We start from the raw sequence: 20,166 nt of genomic DNA on the forward strand, positions 1-20,166 counted from the left end.
GGACTTGTAAAGAGCTGGATATTGACTTAAAGGGCCACTTAATATGGTGGTAATGGTGGTTTCCGAAAGGAGCCACTCCTTGGCTGGGTCCTTCCCTGGAGGAAGATCTGGCTAGTCCCGTGTTTGAGACTCTTAAATGAGGCTCCACGGACTTTATATGCATATTCGTATTTCCCAGGGAGCAATGCACCTAGGATTTCACTGATTGAGCGCCTTTGCCGGCTGCCGCAGTGTTATCTTTGACTGGTCTCCCTGAGGTCAGTGATTGTTTCGTGATACTGGAGTTCCTCCTGTCAGATGTTCCTATGAACTCTACTTATACGGCAGACAGCTGTAGCCTACTTCGGGGACTCCTACCTAGTCCCGACTCACACACGTTGCTGTTGTGCCCCCAAGTCTGGTGTGGGAATAAAGTGGTCACTACTTCTATTCCTCCGATGTCTGCTGCAGGACCATTAGTATCCATACAACCTCGGGGACCGGACCCCATCCTTGCGCTTAGAACTTGGGAAGGGTTCTCCTCTAACCCTGGTCCTTGTTCTCTTCTTCTCCTCACGTTCCGTATCAATAATCACAGTGCGGATCTGCAGCATTTCTGCGCGGAAAAATCCGCTGCGGATCTGCAGGAAATCTGCACCGTGTGCACATAGCCTTAGAGTTATTACCTCATAAAGGGACAGTGGTCAGAATTGTAAAAATTGCCCGGGCATTAACATGCAAACCATCCTTGGGAGTAAAGGGATTAAACATGGAGGGGTGGTTCCCTATTTCAGTTTAATCATGATTGTTGGGGGTGGGGATGGAAAGCCATCTCACATCAGTTTTTTCATTTGCCCATAGGTGTCTGGCAACTGATGCATTTCCATATCCTCAAACAATCTTGCATCAGATGTTCTCACAACTTTTAACATATACACCATTCCTTCATGTTTGCATAAATGTTTGTTTATTTGAGCGGGGTCTTGTGGCTGTAATGGCCTCAGGAGTATATTGTAGGTGGCCTGGATAGCATTCGACACATCTGCTCCCATCAAATTCATAGCAGCTTTTTAAGTAGAATTATGTTTTGCAAGAATATCTTGGCAATCCAGTAATTTTAATTTCATCCACTTAGTCAGTGGAACTTCAATCACCATTCTCTCGACCTCCACACACTCCACAATATTGTTAGTAGTCATGTCTGGTGTTATCAATTCTCTGTGCACAACAGTCAGGCTGCCCCAGTGTCAATCAACAATTCTGCCTCTTGTCCATTGTTATGGTCATTAACAACGACCATAACAATGTTATGTTTAGTATGTTGGGTTGAGTATGACCATAACATTGTTATGGTCGTACTCAAGGAGGGGACAGGACCTAAGGAACAAAAACAAGGTGCACCTTTGTCACTGGGTTGACAACTTCCCGGGTCAAGTTGAAAATCAGTCTGCTCGTTTTTAGGGTTTTTCAGTGTCTGGAGTAATGTCCATTCTCTCCACATTTCCAGCACCGCACTATTTCTAGGTCACAAAGTTTCTCCCTTCTCGATTTCTCTTGTTTTCCCTGTGTCCTAGAAAATATTAGACCAATTATGAAACCTTGACAAATCTTAAACATAATGTGAGACTAGTTAATATTAAACAAAATATAGAACTGAGAGAAATATTAATCAATCTACATCACAGTCCTGTTGATTGGTAAAAAAAAATGTCTAAGATGCCCAAAATTTGGTGCAATTTTCATTTGTATTTAAATACATATACCCTACATGACTATCGCTGGTGGACACAGACAGAAAATGGCACCTAGGTGAGAACAGTATGTGGGCACAATCCCACGATTTGGAAGTGGTAGTGGTCCCCTTAGCTCGAGCCCCACTGCGCCAGTGATATGTCCACCTCTGATCAGTATTGATAAGGATCCCCCATGGACTTCTATTATATACATAGGCAGAGAACTTTCAGCAGAACTTTCCATGTTTTAGCTTGAACCCAGCAAATTCCTGGGCCACTTGCCAGGAGTGCCAACATAGAGGAGGAGAGTGAGGCCGCCTGCGTCGGAGGAAACATGTAATAAGATGTAGAGGGAACTAAGTGGTTATCAGAGCACATTTATAAAGAAACCCAGGAATAAAGAGCTCATATATATAGGGGAACCTCTGAGAAGAACGTCAGGCTGGGGCTTCATCCATGGAACTTGAAATCTTCCTTGTGTTTTTCCTGTGTAGCTGTGAGTAGACTTTTTTTTACTCTACATATTTAGGCTAGGCTCACCCGATGGGTCTCCATAGGTTTATATATTTACATTTTTTAAATCTCTACAGGCAAATTGCTTTAGGACTGACGTTCAGTCACGCGATCTCCTCGCCCAACTTGTTATTATAGTTATATTATTTCTTGCTCTAATTATATAGTGTTTACTTAGAAAAAGCAATCCTATTATAATTGTGTCCTCGAGTAGTGGTTTTAGGATGAAGCAGGGATTTTTTTTCCTTATAGGGAAATATTGGATGGAAGGTTTGGATGCGATTCACCTGTAGAAATATCGATACCGATCATTTCCACTATAGACTGCTGTATATGTACAATCAGTGCTTGTTCTACAAATTGACTACTATATACCAATGTTTTGACCCTACCTAGCCCCATTCCAGAGCCAAATGTTAGGCTATGTTCAGACATTGCGTTTTTGCTGGGGTTTTTTTTTCTATATCCAAATTTTAGGCTATGTTCCCACATTGCACGTTTGTTGCGTTTTCTTTTTCCACAGGCAAAACCTAAAGGAAAAGAAGCTGCTTACAAAAAACAACAGTTTTTTAAATTATTTTTGTTTTGTTTTTGTCACATTTTTACTGCGGCTTTTTTGATGTCTCTTGCGCATGTTGATAAAGTTTAGTGGCCCAAAAAAGAAGGACTTAACTTCCATAGGTATTAGCAGCAAACACTGATACCTGCATTTTTTTTGCACTCACTCATTTTTCGGTGAACATAAAATGCTGAAAGTGACATGCTGAAGTTTGCAAAAATGCAGTAGTTTTCCAAATCAGTCAGGAAAATAAAACCAATGTGTGTGCATGAGATTTGTGAAAGGTCATAGGCTTTGTTGGTGCTGTAAAACGCAATTGAAAATTTGCAGCAAAAACGCAACATGTGAACATAGCCTTAAGCTGCGTTTTACAGCACCAGCAAAAGCGATGAGATTTCAGAAATCTCATGCACACACATTGGTTTTATTTTCCTGACTGATTTGGAAAACCGCTGCGTTTTTGCAAACTGCAGCATGTCCCATGTTTCAGTGTTTTTGCAGCGCTTGCGTTATCAGTTGCAGCGCTCGGCTGCCGCTAAGCTCCGTCCCCGGCTGCGCCCCCTCCGGTCAGCTCCTCCTATGGGCGCATGACGATGCATGCGATCAGCGTACCCTATATTTAGCGTTGGGTACGTTGGTCTTGCGCTGGTATGGTTTTGCCGGCGCATGCGCCCTTTTTGCGCTGTGCCGATGTGCGCCAAACACACCATGTTGCATTTTTATTCGCTCACCCAGGGGCGGTCCAGGTCTGGTTCTGGTCCGGCGGGTGTTGTGGTCCAGTCCGGCGCCTCCCATCTTCTAGCGATGACGTCCTCTTTGCTTCCCGTTGCGGCGCACTGCTCTGCCCTGTTGAGGGCAGAGCAGACTACTGTATTGCGCAGGCGCTGGACCTCTTCTGGCGCCTGCGCACTGCAGTACTCTGCTCTGCCCTCAACAGGGCAGAGCAGTGCGCCTGCACCGGAGCCGCAATGGGAAGCAAAGAAGAGGACGTCATCGCTGGAACTAGAAGATGGGAGGCGCCGGATCGGACCGCAACACCCTCCGGACCTGAACCGGACCCGAACCGCCCCTGGGCGAGTATAATATAACTCGTTTTTCTTCTCTTTCAGGTTACATCGGGGGCTTATCTACAGCATTCTGTAGTGCTGTAGATAAGCCCCTGATCGCGGTGGCCGCATCTTATATACCAAAAAATAGGTGACAGATTCCCTTTAATAATTAGAGAATGACAGTTAACATGAATACATACACGCACAGCACTTATTGGGCTGCAGTGTATTGTACCCACATCCCTGTTCCCGTGGGTTGCTATCACCTGTACATTTCCTAAAATGGGAGCGCTATGTGAATGAATTCCTCTTTTTGCTAAGGGTAGTGTCTCAGTTACTCTTTGGATGTGTAGAAAGTGCCATATTAAACTGTCCACTGTCCCTATGTTCTATGCATCAAATATGTTTGTTAAAAACAGATGTAAATGAGCAGTATGTCAACCTGTTTCTTCCTAAATTTTAAACTTATATGTTATGTCCATTTATGTATCCATACATTTTTTTATTAAAAAAAAAAATTAAAAGCTTTTTTGTACTGATTTAGACAGGACTACTCCCTGGATTTTTGTGCCTCTGTCCTGAGGTGCAGATTGTGTCAAGAGAAGTAAACTTTTTCTTCCCAACAAAATTCATTAAAAATGTATGCATTAGGCATAATGGAATAAATGATGGAGAAAAAAAATTATTTCTTTTATATTCGGAGAGGACAGAAAATCATGGTCAGCTGCTGTTTTTTTCTGTAGATCTAGAAAAATTGAACATGACACAGTCCAGGATTAGAAGAAAGGATTTGATATGTGTTTCTGTGTATGGCCGGGGTCACACTGGCGAGGAATACGGCCGAGTGAGAGGCGCTAAAAGCACGCATTAGACACGGATAAATGATTCTCTATGGGGTCCCTCGCACCAGGCGTATATTTCTCATCTGTATTCTACGGTCCGTGCCAATCGCAGCATGCTGCTATTGTCAGTGTACTACGGCCGGAGTACGCCAATGCAAGTCTATGGGTGCACAAAAAATACAGATTACACACGGAACACACATGTGACTTGCGAGAAATATGCATCCGGTGTAGTTTAGCAAAACCGGCAATTCAGTGCGCTATATAGTAAACTCACTCTGACAGTTTTAATAAATAAACGAAAGAATAGATATAAACATATATATATATATATGCATTCTATGTGTCTATATCTATTCTTTGGTTTCTGTTAGAAGCCCTGTCATAGGGCTCCATTATATGTCCATTTTGCAAGCCTGCGAGAAAATCTCACCATACGGATGCTTACATGCGCAAAATACGCGACCAGACCTTGATTACGGATGACATACGGAGCACTGTTTAGGGGACATTCATCCGTATTACGCATGTAAAATACTGACCGTATTTTGCGTCGGTTAGTGTGACCCCGGCCTATGTGTTGTATCTGGCATTGCAGCTCCATTCTCATACCATATAAAAAAAGTAGTGCAGAGCCTCATCTTTCTGATCATGGTCATTGTGCATGTGTGTGTTCCAGCTGGAGTTATCAGCTTCCTGCTCCAGCAAATTGGAGAGCACCACACCCTATTTAAGCTTCCAGCTTACTGCTGGACACTGCCATATATATCTATGTGGTTTAGTCCCATCTTTTCAGCTCCTGTGTAGTATCATTATTTCCTGTTTTTGACCTTGTTTTATTGACTATTCTTGCATCTTCTGAGTTTGTACTTTTCCTGCCCTCTTGGTTCTGAACTGACTACCTGACCACTCCTGCCAGCCTGCACCACCGTACAGCAGCTTACTCCTTGGCCTCAGCCTAGGGGCCCCTTTTTAGGGTCAGGACCCTGTACACGGGTTAAAGGGTGAAGGCCAGGGCAACTTCTGGGATCTGGAAAGCAAAGTGGCTTGCGCTAAGCCTGTCCTTGGTAGTCATTTTAGATCTGCCATGTGACCACTGACAGAGCCACATTACAACCACGTTGGCCTTTTCAAATTAGTTACTTACAGAACTTTTTCTTATGTCAAAAGTTATTTAAAAACCATGCTAGATGCTTTTTGTCTTTTATCATATACAAAGTTGGCAGGTGCACTTAGAGTTAAATTCCCTAGCAGGTGGGATGTGGGCATTGCCAATTTAGCGCAAAGTAGCTGCCAGAGCTGACAGCACATTAGAAAACCACACAGGAAAACATGACTGGTATACCATTCATTACAGAAATGGATGTGGAGGCTTGCTATGGAAGAAACTACAATAACACCATCTTTTTTTGGATAATTTATAACTTCGATTTCCGCTGGAGGCCACTGGTGGACTGAAGCGGAAGCAATTGTCCAAATCAAACTGCCATAAAAGACACAAAAGATGCAGCCTCGTGCTGCTCTGGCTCTTTTGCAACAAGAGGTTTGGCAAAACTACCTTATGGTACCTTTCTAGCTGCATGTACATTACACTAGTGTTGTGAGCTACTAACATCCCAGATCCAAATCTAGATTATCCATATGTAAAACTACAGGAAAATGGGGAAAAAGCCAGCTGGACCCACTTTTTAGCACCAGTTTTGCTACTCCTGGTCCAAAGGCCCTGGTATTTCATCTCCTTCACATTTTTTTTTTTCCAAGACTATGTTAATGACGTTCCTGTGGAGATGTGATTCCTGGATAGGGTCTTGCCAATTAATACAAATTTCAATGGAATTAACCAGAGCAAGGGTCCTTCTAGCAGCCGCTGGACCTCCTCTATGGCATGTACACCTCTGGAGTTGTGTAAGTAGAGGGCTTGCAGAATGTTATTGCATCCTCAGAAATGTGTAACGAACATACACTGGCTCCAAAGAAATAAAACAAACTATAGAAACAGTTCAGCGTGGCTTTCTTTCCCCCCAGTCTTTCAATATGGAAGCATTTGCACTTTTAACATTGGCCAAGAACAAAACTTTTCCAAAAATATCTATATTCTCTGTTCTCTCTACAGCTTTCCTGATATTCCTGATCACACCTACACTCACATTGTTTTTTTGACTGCCATCCAAAACAGACACTCTGTTTTGACCTCCATGACCTCACAGTGTCCACTTGTATAACCAGGAAGTCTTCTCCTGACCCTCAATCCAAGATTCCACCTCATGCTGCCAACTTGCACAACCAATGTTCCCGTCCATGATTTTAAATTGCACCTCATGTCCTCATCCCTGTAGCGGCATTCTCCTCACTCGTAGTACATCCCACTTGGCTTTTGTCTGTCACAGTTACTTTAGATGGCCAAACTTCCACTCTCTCTTAGCTCTGCTCTCCCAGATTTTGGCTTTTAGGGCTCATACTCACTTGCGAGAAAACTCGGACAAGTCTCGCACATCAATACCCGGCACTTCCGCCGGCACTCGAGTCGGAGCGTTCAACTGCATGTATTTCTATGCAGCTAAACGCTCCGGTCCGGGGTGTTGACGTGCGAGACTCGTCCGAGTTTCTCGCAAGCGAGTATGAGCCCTTACAACTCCTTCAGGCAGCATGTATTCCCTTGCTTAGCTGCCAAATACACTCAGACACACACTAACTATCATGGTGGTCTCTTTATGGGGGCTGGTCATCTATCCCAGGACAGTCATAGAGGTAATATACCCTCTGCAAACTGATGCAACACATTTCAAAATGTTTCTATCTGCTCCCAATACTAAGCAACATGGCTCCTGCTGACTACACAGGGCCTCTGCTACTGACACCGAAAAAAGGGAAGCCAGCCGCTAATTAATCGTTGTGTCTCTTACACACTGGGTGGCCAACCTCCTTCAGTCTTAGGGTCCCGTTTCACATAGCGACGCAGCAGCGATCCCGACAACGATACAACCTGGTAAGGATGGCTGGTGCGTTGTCACACAGCAGCTATTCTGACGACTCACGCCTGCGTCCCTGAGTTCTGCGTCGCCAAAAAGTCGCTCGTTGGCGTCAAACAGCGATGCATGCTGGCCAGCGGGATGCCGATGATGAAAAAATGGCCCAGGACATTTGAGCACGATCAGCGATATCCAGCAGGGGGGCCGGTCGCCGCTATGTGTCACATGTAGCAAGATCGCTGTTGCGTCCCAAAATTGGTGATGCATCAGCGATCTCGCTATGTGAGACGGGGCCTTTATGGACAACAGACGTTAACTCCTAAACTACTGCTACATTAGGTTGATTCCAGATTCCCCACAGGTGCAAATAGAAAATACATTGTTGGTTAAGAACAGACAATCAAAAACATAGACAAGTGCACTGAGCATAAGTCCTTGTGAGGACTGGATACACACAAATCTCATAGGTCATCTTGATCTGTCGGTGCTGTGGCCTGGTATTAAAATACAATGATGACATATAGAAACATGAGTACAAAAGATCAATGGAAAATCGTAGATGCAACATGTCCAACCTAATAACAATAACTGATAAGAGGGTGGCTACAGCCCACGTCCACCTTATTAAAATAATTAGACTTCCAGTGACTTCATATGACTTTAAATTATTCAGGGCATAGACTTGCAGCCATGAAATTATCAGAGACCCTAAATTATGAAAACCTAAATAATGTTCTAAAATAATAGTCATCCAGTGTCCCATTAATGCCAGTTCTCAATACAGTCGCACAATGTGTAATGCCACAACATACACTTTTACCCATTTATCAATAGTGGAGTTCCCTTGAGGAATGAAGGAGAGAAAAATAGCGCTTTCTGAGGGTAGTATAATTACAAATATTAACCCCTTCCCGACCTGTGACAGCGTATGCGTCATGAAAGTCGGTGCCAATCCGACCCATGACGCATATGCTGTGCCATGACTTTAAAGCCCCCCTGTGGGTCGGATGACCGGGGTCAATGAAAGGTCACCCGCAGATATAGGATGCTTTGTACTTCACCACAGGGGGGGTGGCTTCGCCCCCACGTGGCTACGACCGCTCTGATTGGCTGTTAAAATTGAAACAGCCAATCAGAGTGATAGTAATATTTCATCAATGAAATTTGATGAAATATTACAAACCAGCCATGGCCGATGCTGCAGTAGCATCAGACATGGCTGGAGACACCGATCTGACCCCTCCCCCACCGGTTAAGGGGTCGATCTGCCGCTGCTGTCATCATCTGCTCCCCCCGCCTTCCCTCCGCTCCCCCCAGCTTCCGATCACCTCCCCTCCCACCCCCCGGTACCTTATGTGTGCCGCTGTCGCTCTTGGTGTCCCGCGGTCCCGGATCATGGGCGCTGCCATCTTGGAAAATGGCGGGCGCATTTGCAGTGCGCCTGCTCGAATCTGCCAGCTGCAGATTCCATTCATTCATTTTGATCACTGTGATAAACTCTCACAGTGATCAAAATAAAAAGTAAATAACCCCCCCCCTATCACCCCCATAGGTAGGGACAAATAATAAAATAAAATATTTTTATTTTTCCATTAGGGTTAGGGTTGGAAATAGGGTTAGGGTTAGAATTAGGGTTCGAATTAGGGTTAAGATTAGGGTTAGGAGTCTGTTGGGGTTAGGGTTGGGATTAGGGTTAGGCTTGTGGTTAGTTATAATTAGGGTTGGGATTAGGGTTAGGCTTGTGGTTAGAGTTATGGTTAGGGTTGGGATTAGGGATGTATTGGGGTTATGGTTGTGGTTAGGGGTGTGTTGTTAGGGTTGGAGTTAGAATTTAGGGGTTTCCACTGTTTAGGCACATCAGGGAGTCTCCAAACGCGACATGGTACCACCATTGATTCCAGCCAATTTTGCGTTCAAAAAGTCAAACGGTGTTCCCTCACTTCCAAGCCCTGACATGTGCCCAAACAGTGGTTTACCTCAACATATGGGGTATCGGTGTTCTCAGGAAAACTTTCTCTAACTTTGGGGGTCTATTTTCTCCTGTTACCCTTGGGAAAATAAAAAATTGGGGGGTTTCTACTGTTTTGGCACATCAGGGGCTCTGCAAACGTAACGACGACCGCAGACTATTCCATCAAATTCTGCATTTCAAAACTTCACTACTTCCATTCCGAGCCCTGACGTGTGCCCAAACAATGGTTCCCCCCACATATGGGGTAGCAGAGTACTCAAAACAAACTGGACAACAACTTTTGGGGTCCAATTTCTCCCGTTACCCTTGTGAAAATAAAAAATTGCGAGCTAAAAATCATTTTTTATTTTCACGGCTCTGCGTTATAAACTTCTGTGAAGCACTTGAGGGTTCAAGGTGCTCACCAAACATCTAGATAAGTTCCTTGGGGGGTTTCCACAGTTTAGGTACATCAGGGGCTCTGCAAATGTAACATGACGCCCGCAGACCATTCGATCAAAGTTAGCATTTCAAAAAGTCACTACTTCCCTTCCGAGCCCCGACGTGTGCCCAAAAAGTGGTTCCCCCCACATATGGGGTACCAGCGAACTCAGGGCAAACTGGACATCAACTTTTGGGGTCAAATTTATCCTGTTACCCTTGTGAAAAAAAAATTGCGGGCTAAAAAATCTTTTTTTTTTTTTGAGGAAAAAAAATATTTTTTATTTTCACGGCACTGCATTATAAACTTCTGTGAAGCACCTGGGGGTTCAAAGTGCTCACCAGACATCTAGATAAGTTCCGTGGGGGGTCTAGTGTCCAAAATGGGGTCATTTGTGGAGGAGTTCCAAAGTTTAGGCACACAGGGGCTCTCCAAACACGACATGGCGTCCGCTAATGATTGGAGCTAATTTTCATTTCAAAAAGTCAAATGGCGCTCCTTCCCTTCTGAGCCCTGCCTTGCACCCAAACAGTGGTTCCCCCCCACATATGGGGTACCAGCATACTCAGGACGAACTGGACAACAACTTTTGTGGTCCAATTTCTCCTGTTAGCCACGTGGAAATAAAAAAATAGCGTGCTAAAAAAATCATTTTTGAGGATAAAAAATGATTTTTTATTTTCACTGTTCTGCGTTATAAACTTTTGTGAAGCATTTGGGGGTTCAAAGTGCTCACTACACATCTAGATAAGTTCCTTAAGGGGTCTAGTTTCCAAAATGGTGTCACTTGTGGGGGGGGGGTTTCACTGTTTAGGCACACTGGGGCTCTGCAAACGTGACATGGTGTCCGATAACGATTGGAGCTAATTTTCCATTCAAAAAGTCAAATGGCGCTCCTTCCCTTCCGGGCCCAAACAGTGGTTTATGACCACATATGAGGTATCGGTGTACTCTGGAGAAATTGCCCAACAAATTTTAGGATCAATTTTATCCTGTTGCCCATGTGAAAATGAAAAAAACTGAGGCTAAAAGAAAATTTTTGCTGGAAAAATTAAAATGTCCTTTTTTTTCTTTCTACGTTGCTTTACATAGTAACATAGTTATTAAGGTTGAAGGGAGACTTTAAGTCCATATAGTTCAACCCATATCCTGTCCTAACTTGCCCTAACATGTTTATCCAGAGGAAGGCAAAAAAAACCCATGTGGCAAACAGTAAGCTTCACATTGGGGAAAAAAATTCCTTCCCGACTCCACATACATAGTAACATAGTAACATAGTTATTAAGGTTGAAGGAAGACTTTAAGTCCATCTAGTTCAACCCATATCCTATCCTAACTTGCCCTAACATGTTGATCCAGAGGAAGGCAAAAAAAACCCATGTGGCAACAGTAAGCTTCACATTGGGGAAAAAAATTCCTTCCCGACTCCACATACGGCAATCAGACTAGCTCCCTGGATCAACGCAATATTAAGGAGACTAGTGTATATACCCTGTAATATTATACTTTTCAAGAAAGGCATCCAGTCCCTTCTTAAATTTTAGTAGTGAATCACTCATTACAACATCATATGGCAGAGAGTTCCATAGTCTCACTGCTCTTACAGTAAAGAATCCGCGTCTGTGAGTATGCTTAAACCTTCTTTCCTCCAGACGTAGAGGATGCCCCCTTGTCCCCGTCACAGGTCTAAGAGTAAAAAGATCATTAGAAAGGTCTTGGTATTGTCCCCACATATATTTATACATTGTAATAAGATCACCCCTAAGCCTTCGATTCTCCAAACTAAATAACCCCAAGTCTAATAACCTGTCTTGGTATTGCAGACCCCCTAGTTCCCTAATAACCTTGGTCGCTCTTCTCTGCACCCGCTCCAGTTCAGCTATGTCTTTCTTATACACCGGAGACCAGAACTGTACACAGTATTCTAAGTGTGGTCGCACTAGTGACTTATATAGAGGTAAAATTATGTTCTCCTCATGAGCACCTATGCCTCTTTTAATGCATCCCATTATTTTATTTGCCTTTGCAGCAGCTGCTTGACTCTGGCCACTAAATGTGTTTGTCGTCCACCCATACACCCAGGTCTTTTTCAGTGACTGTTTTGCCCAGTGTTTTACAATTAAGCACATATTTATACAACTTGTTCGTTCTACCCAAGTGCATGACCTTACATTTATCCCCATTAAAGCTCATTTGCCATTTATCAGCCCAAGCTTCTAGTTTACATAAATCCTCCTGTAATATAAAATTGTCCTCCTCTGTATTAATTACCCTGCAGAGTTTAGTGTCATCTGCAAATATTGAAATTCTACTCTCTATGCCCCCTACAAGGTCATTAATAAATATGTTAAAAAGAAGGGGGCCCAAAACTGACCCCTGTGGTACCCCACTGCTAACCGTGACCCAGTCCGAGTGTGCTCCATTAATAACGACCCTTTGTTTCCTATCCCTGAGCCAGCTCTTAACCCACCTACACATATTTTCCCCTATCCCCATTGTTCTCATTTTATGTATCAACCTTTTGTGTGGCACCGTATCAAAAGCTTTTGAAAAGTCCATGTACACCACGTCCACTGCATTCCCTTGGTCCAGTCCAGAACTTACCTCTTCATAAAAGCTTATCAGATTAGTCTGACAGGAACTGTCTCTTGTAAACCCATGTTGATATTGGGTCATAAGGTTATTCTTCTCCAGATACTCCAGTATAGTATCTCTTAGAAAACCCTCCAGGATTTTACCCACAGTTGAGGTTAAACTTACTGGCCTATAATTTCCAAGTTCAGTTTTTGTCCCCTTTTTGAATATTGGCACCACATTTGCTATACGCCAGTCCTGTGGTACAGACCCTGTTATTATGGAATCTTTAAAGATTAAAAATAGTGGTCTATCTATGACTGTGCTTAATTCCTGCAGTACTCGGGGGTGTATCCCATCCGGGCCCGGGGATTTGTCAATTTTAGTGATTTGTAGACGCCGTCGTACTTCCTGCTGGGTTAAACAGGTGACATTTAATGGAGAATTTTTATCCGGTAATCAGACTAGCTCCCTGGATCAACGCAATATTAAGGAAACTAGTGTATATACCCAGTAATATTATATTTTTCAAGAAAGGCATCCAGTCCCTTCTTAAATTTTATTAGGGAATCACTCTTTACAACATCATATGGCAGAGAGTTCCATAGTCTCACTGCTCTTACAGTAAAGAATCCGCATCTGTGAGTATGCTTAAACCTTCTTTCCTTCAGACGTAGAGGATGCCCCCTTGTCCCCCTCACAGGTCTGTGAAGCACCTGAAGGGTTAATAATCTTCTAGAATGTAGTTTTGAGTAGCTTGATGGGTGCAGTTTTTAGAATGGTGTCACTTTTGGGTATTTTCTGCCATATAGACCCCTCAAAGTGACTTCAACTGTGAGGTGGTCCCTAAAAAAAATGGTTCTTTAAATTTTGTTGTAAAAATGAGAAATCGCTGGTCAACTTTTAACCCTTATAACTTCCTAACAAAAAATAATTTGTTTCCAAAATTGTGCTGATGTAAAGTAGACATGTGGGAAATGTTATTTAGTAACTATTTTGTGTCACATAACTCTCTGGTTTAACAGAATAAAAACTCAAAATTTGAAAATTGCGAAATTTTCAAAATTTTTGCCAAATTTCTGATTGTTTTCACAAATAAACGCAAAAATTATCAACCTAAATTTACCACTAACATGAAGTCCAATATGTAACAAAAAAAAATCTCAATCGCTAGGATGCGCTGAAGCGTTCCTGAGTTACAGTATTACCTCATAAAGGGACACTGGTCAGAATGGCAAAAAATGGCCAGGTCATTAAGGTCAAAATAGGCTGGGTCATGAAGGGGTTAAAAACAGTGATTGGGAATTTTCTCACCTGATGGAGTTGTGCGCATTAGAACACATGAACACATGAGCAGAATCCAATAGGTGCAGTCAACCTAGTGTGCTGTAAGAAACTTCTTCAGGGCCGTCCCAGCAATGCTTGGTTAGGATGGAGATACCATGTGAAAGGCGCATCTGTGGTAGCAAATGAAATGGATGAAAATAGCATAAAAAATATAATAATTCAAAACACCGCTTTTCGGATATACCTAGCCCAACTCAGGTGTCCAACATTTTAGGAAGGCTGGATACAGCCGAAAACGCTTTGTGTTTTTAATAAATTTATGTTATTTTTGGTACTTTTTTCCATCTGTTACATTCACTATCAGGGGTATTTCCACCCTCATTTTACCCATTTATGAATGCACTAGAAAAACAAATATTGAGTTTGGCTGTAGTCAGTCTACATACTTAGGTGACCCTTATAATCCACTAGCAAAGTTATATTCATAGAATAATTCATACATGGATTTACAGTGACATGTAAAAGTTTGGGCACCCCTGTTCAAAATTACTGTTATTGTGAACAGTTAAGCAAGTTGAAGATGAAATGAGGCCTAAAGTTACAGATGACACATTTCCTTAGTATTTTAGGCAAAATATATAATGTCATATTTTTTTACATTTTAAAAATCGCAAAAAGGAAAATGGACCATTGCAAAAGTTTGGGCATCTTTGGAGATTTGGGCTCATCATAACTTTGACCAAGGTTTCAGCCCTTAAATAGCCTGTTAGGGTTATGGCTTGCTCACTATAATTGTTAGGAAAGGCCAGGTGATGAAAATTTCCCAGCTTTATAAACACCCAGCCTCCTCTAACCTTGTGCCAAAAAACAGCAGCCATGGGTCCTTCTAAGGAGCTGCTTATCACTCTGAAAATGAAAAAGGTGAAGGCCCACAAAGAAGGCTATAAGAAGAAGCAAAGCGTTCTCAAGGTGCCATTTCCTCAGTTTGAAATGTAATTAAGAAATGGCTGTTAATAGGAACAGTGGAGGTCAAGATAAGGTCTGGAAGACCAAGCAAAATTTCAGTGAGAACTGATAAAAGGATTGCTATTGAAGAAAATCAGAATCCCTGTTTGACTGCAAAAGACATTCAGAAAGATTTAACAGACACTGGAGTTGTGATACATTGTTCTACTGCAGAAATATGGCCTTCATGGAAGAGTCATCAGTAGAAAACCTCTCCTGCATACTCAGCATAAAATTCAGCATCAGAAGTATGTAAAAGAACGTCTAAACAAGCCTGATGCATTTTGGAAACAAATCCTCCTGTGGACCGATGAGGTGAAAATAGCACTCTTTGGCCAAAATGAAAAAAGGTATGTGTGGAGAAAAAATAGCACAGAATTTCAGGAAGAGAAAAACTCACCAACCATTAAGCATGGGGGTGGATCAAATATTCTTTGGGGTTGTGCTGCATCTAATGGCACAGGGTAGAGGGAAGAATGGATTCAATGAAATTTCAACAGATTCTTGATGCAAACATAACCATAACCATCTGTAAAAAGCTGAAGTTGAAAAGAGGATGGCTTCTACAAATGGATAATGATCCTAAACCTACATCGAAATCCACAAAAGACTACCAATTTTTTTACAAGGTAGAATGAATGAAATCCCTCAAACTGGAATTGAAAGTCTCATGGCTACAAACAGCGTTTATAAACGGTGGTACTTTCAAAAGGGGGGTGCTACTAGGTACTAACCATGCAGGGTGCCCAAACTTTTGCATTGGTCTAAACTTCCTTCTTGTAATTTTTAAAATGTAAAAAATGAAAAAAAAAATTTGCCCAAAATACAAAGGAAATGTGTCATCTTTCACTTTAGGCCTTTTAGAGATCATTTTATCTTCAACTTGCTTAACTGCTCACAAGAACAGTCATTTTGACCAGGAGGGCCCAAACTTTTACATGCCACTGTACACGTCTTTATAATAAACTTTAGTATTGTACAAAAATGTAATACAGAAAGCAGTGATCCATGACATTAGCATTGACGTCATGGGCAAAGAACAATTGCTACCATTGTGGAATAGCTATGGTTTCATAAAAGATAGTAACCCCATTGTATGTCAGGATTAAGTCGGATAGACAATTACTATATGCCTTGTCTCATATTACCGGTTCTCATTTGTTCTGACCTTTGTTCTATACATTTGGATAAAATTGGAGGTAGTGAGTAGAAGCCCTGAAGAACAAATAGTTCAATTTGCTTTAATGATCTAACATTTGCAATCTAATGTATTAAACGGGTTGTCTTTGACACTGACAACCTATCCTAATAACAGGTCATAAATGTCTGATCGGTAAGGGCACGACACCCGGCACTTCTATTGATCAGCTGTTACCGGTGTCGCGGCAGCCAAAACCGCTTAGTTGCGAAGCCGTACAGCTCCATCCTCTGAATAGTGGCTGCAGCCAGATACTGCACATCTGTCACCTATTCAAATCAATAGGGGGTGGATGTGCCACTATTCCGAGGATGGAGCTGTGCAGCTCTACAACTGAGCAGTTCTGGTCGCTACCAACACCTGTAACGGTTGATCAGTGGAGGTGAAACAAGGGCATCGGGGAAGGGGGGGGGTAGTGGTGGCCGGGTTATTTAAAGATAAAGTATACAGGCAGAGTCCACTGAGCACACTATCAGCGAGCCTAGGTCCCTTGCACATAGAGAGACGAGACCAACACAGTTCTTTCCCCACGGATTACCTACTCTGTTCTGGTCACAGCAGTCCAGGCGATTAATACGCCAGAAAGGCAGCTGTTCTCCAACAGGGAAAATAACTTTTAATAAACAGAGATGGGGTAGAATAACAGAAGAATACAGCACTAGATTCCTGATCTTTCCCTGACACGGTCCGCAGCCGCACCCACAGCAGCTGTGGCAGTCAAAGGTAGACAGTGGTCCACGTGCTGGAGTCCTGGGCCCTTGACACCCCTCCACCGAGGGGCCCCTCCTGATTCCTGGGGCCTGTGTTGTGATCCTCAGTGCTTTGATCCTTGGGTCTCCTCGAGTCCCTGGAGTCCTTTGAGTCTGGGGCAACAGACCTCTCCCGTCCGGGGGGTCTGGCAGTGCCCCGTCTGACAATCAAGTCTGCCCTGGCCAGAGTCCCAGGCAGTTCTGAGGACTGTGTAAGCGTCTATACTAGTTTTATTACTCTGTCTAAATTAACACCTATCCTTTCACTAGTACATTTTAGACAAAAGGTCTTTCAAAATGATTTTACTTTTTCTTTTTGATTACATTGTTGTTTTACAGTCTTAGAGATTTTTTTTTTTTTTTTTTTTATAAGATTTTGCCGCCTAATTATTTGGTTACTGCCAAAGTTTGCTCATCCCAAAATAGGAGACCAGAAATAGACTAAGCTCAAGCCTCTTACCTTAGCGGATCTCAGGAAAACACTTTTCACCCTTTAATCCCTTTACTGGTCTTCGATGCTTGGGCTCCTGAGTTGTGTCCATGAAGAAGCCAAATGAGAACCAGAGAAACCAGCACAAAGTCCTCAAGAATAGCCAGGATAAGATACAAGTTTGCCAAAGTGAAAGGTCACACAGTCCAAACGTCAAATACAAGGTATTGGTCATTCAGGGGTTAAACAGGAACAAGTAGGGCCAAATAGCAGATGTCAATCCACAATAACTGTCAATGATCTAGTGAAGGGTTTAAATGGAAGTCATAGGGCGCCAGTTGACCACTTGGCCCATTCGATGACCAACTCTAGTGACTGACTAGTCAGCAGGACCATGATTCACACTGTTAGTACTAGGAGTTACTGGATGATCATGAACGGCACACATGCCGCCCACAGGATAGGAGAACACCGCATCTCTCTGACCAGTCCTGCCTGTAAAGCTGATTGAGTGCCTTTCGTATGACACCGATTCAACACCTTCGTCAGGAACCAGAGCAGAGGCGCCTGACAACAGTAAGTGGTGCAAAAGCTGAGGGCAAGAAAGTTTCTAACAACCACTTATTGGACTTGCCTATTAATCCCTATGAAGTGGAAGCCTGCAAAAAAAAGTCAAATGTGTTTGCGTTGTACATGTAATAAGCTCATCTTAAACATTGATTTATCTTTGTTAATACAAGTGAAATGACTCATTCAAGTGTAACCATAAGGTGCAAACAATGCCTTACTGCAAAACTAACAATACAACTACTCAGGGAATAAGGAACTTGCATGAGAAGGTAAGAATACGTAATCAAACATCCAATTCTGAAAACTCCCCAGATTCCCAACATCTCTATGAAAAGATTGTATTCATTTATCTCACGTGAGGCAGATTAGTGACCAGAAAACTGACCAAAACCGTAACTGTAAAGAGGAAAAACACCCTTACCCAACACTTTTCTTGAAAATTAAAGAGCTTTATAGTATTCCGATAAGGGAAATCTGTTGATTGGGCAGACAAATCCTACAGTAAAGTCCCGGTACGTGGTGTTTTTCAGTAGTAGAAAAAAACAATGCCTTGAATGTGTTCAGATTTAATATGGATTAAATAGGCAATCCTTTGCCTCTGTTACTCTGTCGCAACTGGTGGTTGAGGAACCACTGTGCCATGGACCGGGGAGAGCCTGGAGGGGCTTATCTAAGTGACCACCTGGTTCTTTACTAGAGCCCCTGATGGTGTGGTTAGAATTGAGCCGAGGGTGGATGGCAGGTGTTACTCTAGCAGCAGACCCCAAAGGGGCAGGGAAGCAGGGATGGACTTGGAGAGTCAAGCCAACAAGGAACTGGTTAACAGGAGAAATGGATGTTGTATTGCTGGTTAGACGGAATGGATACCTGAATAGGAACTGACTGGGCAGGTTCAGGAATACAGGAAGGACTCAGGTATAGGATAATGGTTGGAGGTTCAGACAGGACAGGAGAGTGGAGAGGTACAGATGTGGAGAAGGCGGATCAGGATTAGGTATAGGAAGGACAGATCAGAATCAGGTTCAGACAGGATCAGGTTCAGGGAGTACGTTCAAGAAGGCCCAGTGTTCCGGCTGTGAAAGTCAAGACCAATATCTGTTACCTACGCTGGTCAAGACCCAGAGACTAGATGTTGCCTGTCAAGAGCTGAGCCCCAGTCCTCTCCACTCCAGGCCCAGCATATATTCACCAACGGTCAAGCAGCAAAGATCTGTGAGGAGACAACAAATAAAGAGGCTCGCCTTTGGTTGCAGATGGACAGTGCAAGTGAGCAGGACCATCACTTCCAGGTTTGACACATGGTACCGAGGTTGGCCGAAGTCAAAATAACAGCGTAGGAGGGGGCAGGTTGGTGTATGGGAAACTCATACTTGGTCAGAAAGACTTGCGTTCTACCGGAGAAACTCTGACTCCCGCCACGGCCAGAATTAAAGCAAGATAATCTACATGGTGACTCCCGTGAGTGAGTGTATCACTTTCATGAAGAGGATATTAGTATTGTATAGTGAAAAACCTTTGTTGCTATTTGACTCATCAGTATTTTTTTTTTTATTTGCCTTAGGGTGGTTTCACATTAGCGCTTTTTAAGCGCACGCACGGCCGGGGGTAGCTCCGCCCCCGAGCCGGCTCTCTGCCCGGCGTGCCCGCCCCTTGCTTGTAGCGCCGCCTGCGATCGGCGCACCCTATCTTTAGCATAGGGTGCGCAGATCGTGCGCAGGCCGTGCGCTAGTTGCGCTTTGACCTGCGCTGCGCACTTTTGACGGTGCGCCGTGCGCGCCAAAATCGAACTTTTCGGATTTTGGTGCGCACGGCGCACCGTCAAAAGTGCGCAGCGCAGGTCAAAGCGCAACTAGCGCACGGCCTGCGCACGATCTGCGCACCCTATGCTAAAGATAGGGTGCGCCGATCGCAGGCGCCGCTGTCCGCTAGGAGGCGGCGCTACAAGCAAGGGGCGGGCACGCCGGGCAGAGAGCCGGCTCGGGGGCGGAGCTACCCCCGGCCGTGCGTGCGCTTAAAAAGCGCTAATGTGAAACCAGCCTTAGGCCTGTTTCACACTTCAGTTTTTTGACGTCAGTCAAAATCTGTCGTTTTGCAAAAAAAAAAACGGATCCGCCATTTTTTTGGCGGATCCGTTTTTTCCCATTGACTTGCATTGCGGTGGATTTTGATGGATGGTCATCCGTTGCATCCGTTTTTTGATGGATCCGTCATAATTTTGGCGTCCGCTGTCTTGAGTGGACGGACAATGAAACGTTTTTGTTGTGTGCGTCGAAAAAGCAGATAGCAACGGATCCGTCGCTGTCAACCATGCGTTAT

At 43.5% G+C, this 20,166-nt stretch overlaps 1 protein-coding gene and 1 long non-coding RNA gene across 2 annotated transcripts in view; one reads left to right on the plus strand and one right to left on the minus strand.

Annotated features, from left to right (window-relative positions):
• Window positions 1–923: 923 nt before the first annotated feature.
• Window positions 924–19,365, minus strand: LOC141047672 (uncharacterized). The gene is made up of 3 exons (XR_012219879.1): window positions 17,311–19,365; window positions 13,926–14,068; window positions 924–1,549 (listed from the first exon to the last, which is right to left on the minus strand). It is a non-coding gene; the product is annotated as an uncharacterized lncRNA (long non-coding RNA).
• Window positions 1,923–20,166, plus strand: part of LOC141047670 (phospholipase A2-like) — a 29,831-nt gene continuing 11,587 nt past the window's right edge. The window contains exon 1 of the mRNA XM_073542875.1: window positions 1,923–2,208. Coding sequence (XP_073398976.1) covers window positions 2,169–2,208 — 40 coding nt within the window. The 5' untranslated portion in view covers window positions 1,923–2,168. The remainder of the gene's footprint in view (window positions 2,209–20,166) is intronic.

Source organism: Dendrobates tinctorius, unplaced genomic scaffold, assembly GCF_039654945.1.
Source record: "Dendrobates tinctorius isolate UK_male_01 unplaced genomic scaffold, ASM3965494v1 ptg000129l, whole genome shotgun sequence".
Taxonomy (NCBI): Eukaryota; Metazoa; Chordata; class Amphibia; order Anura; family Dendrobatidae; genus Dendrobates; species Dendrobates tinctorius.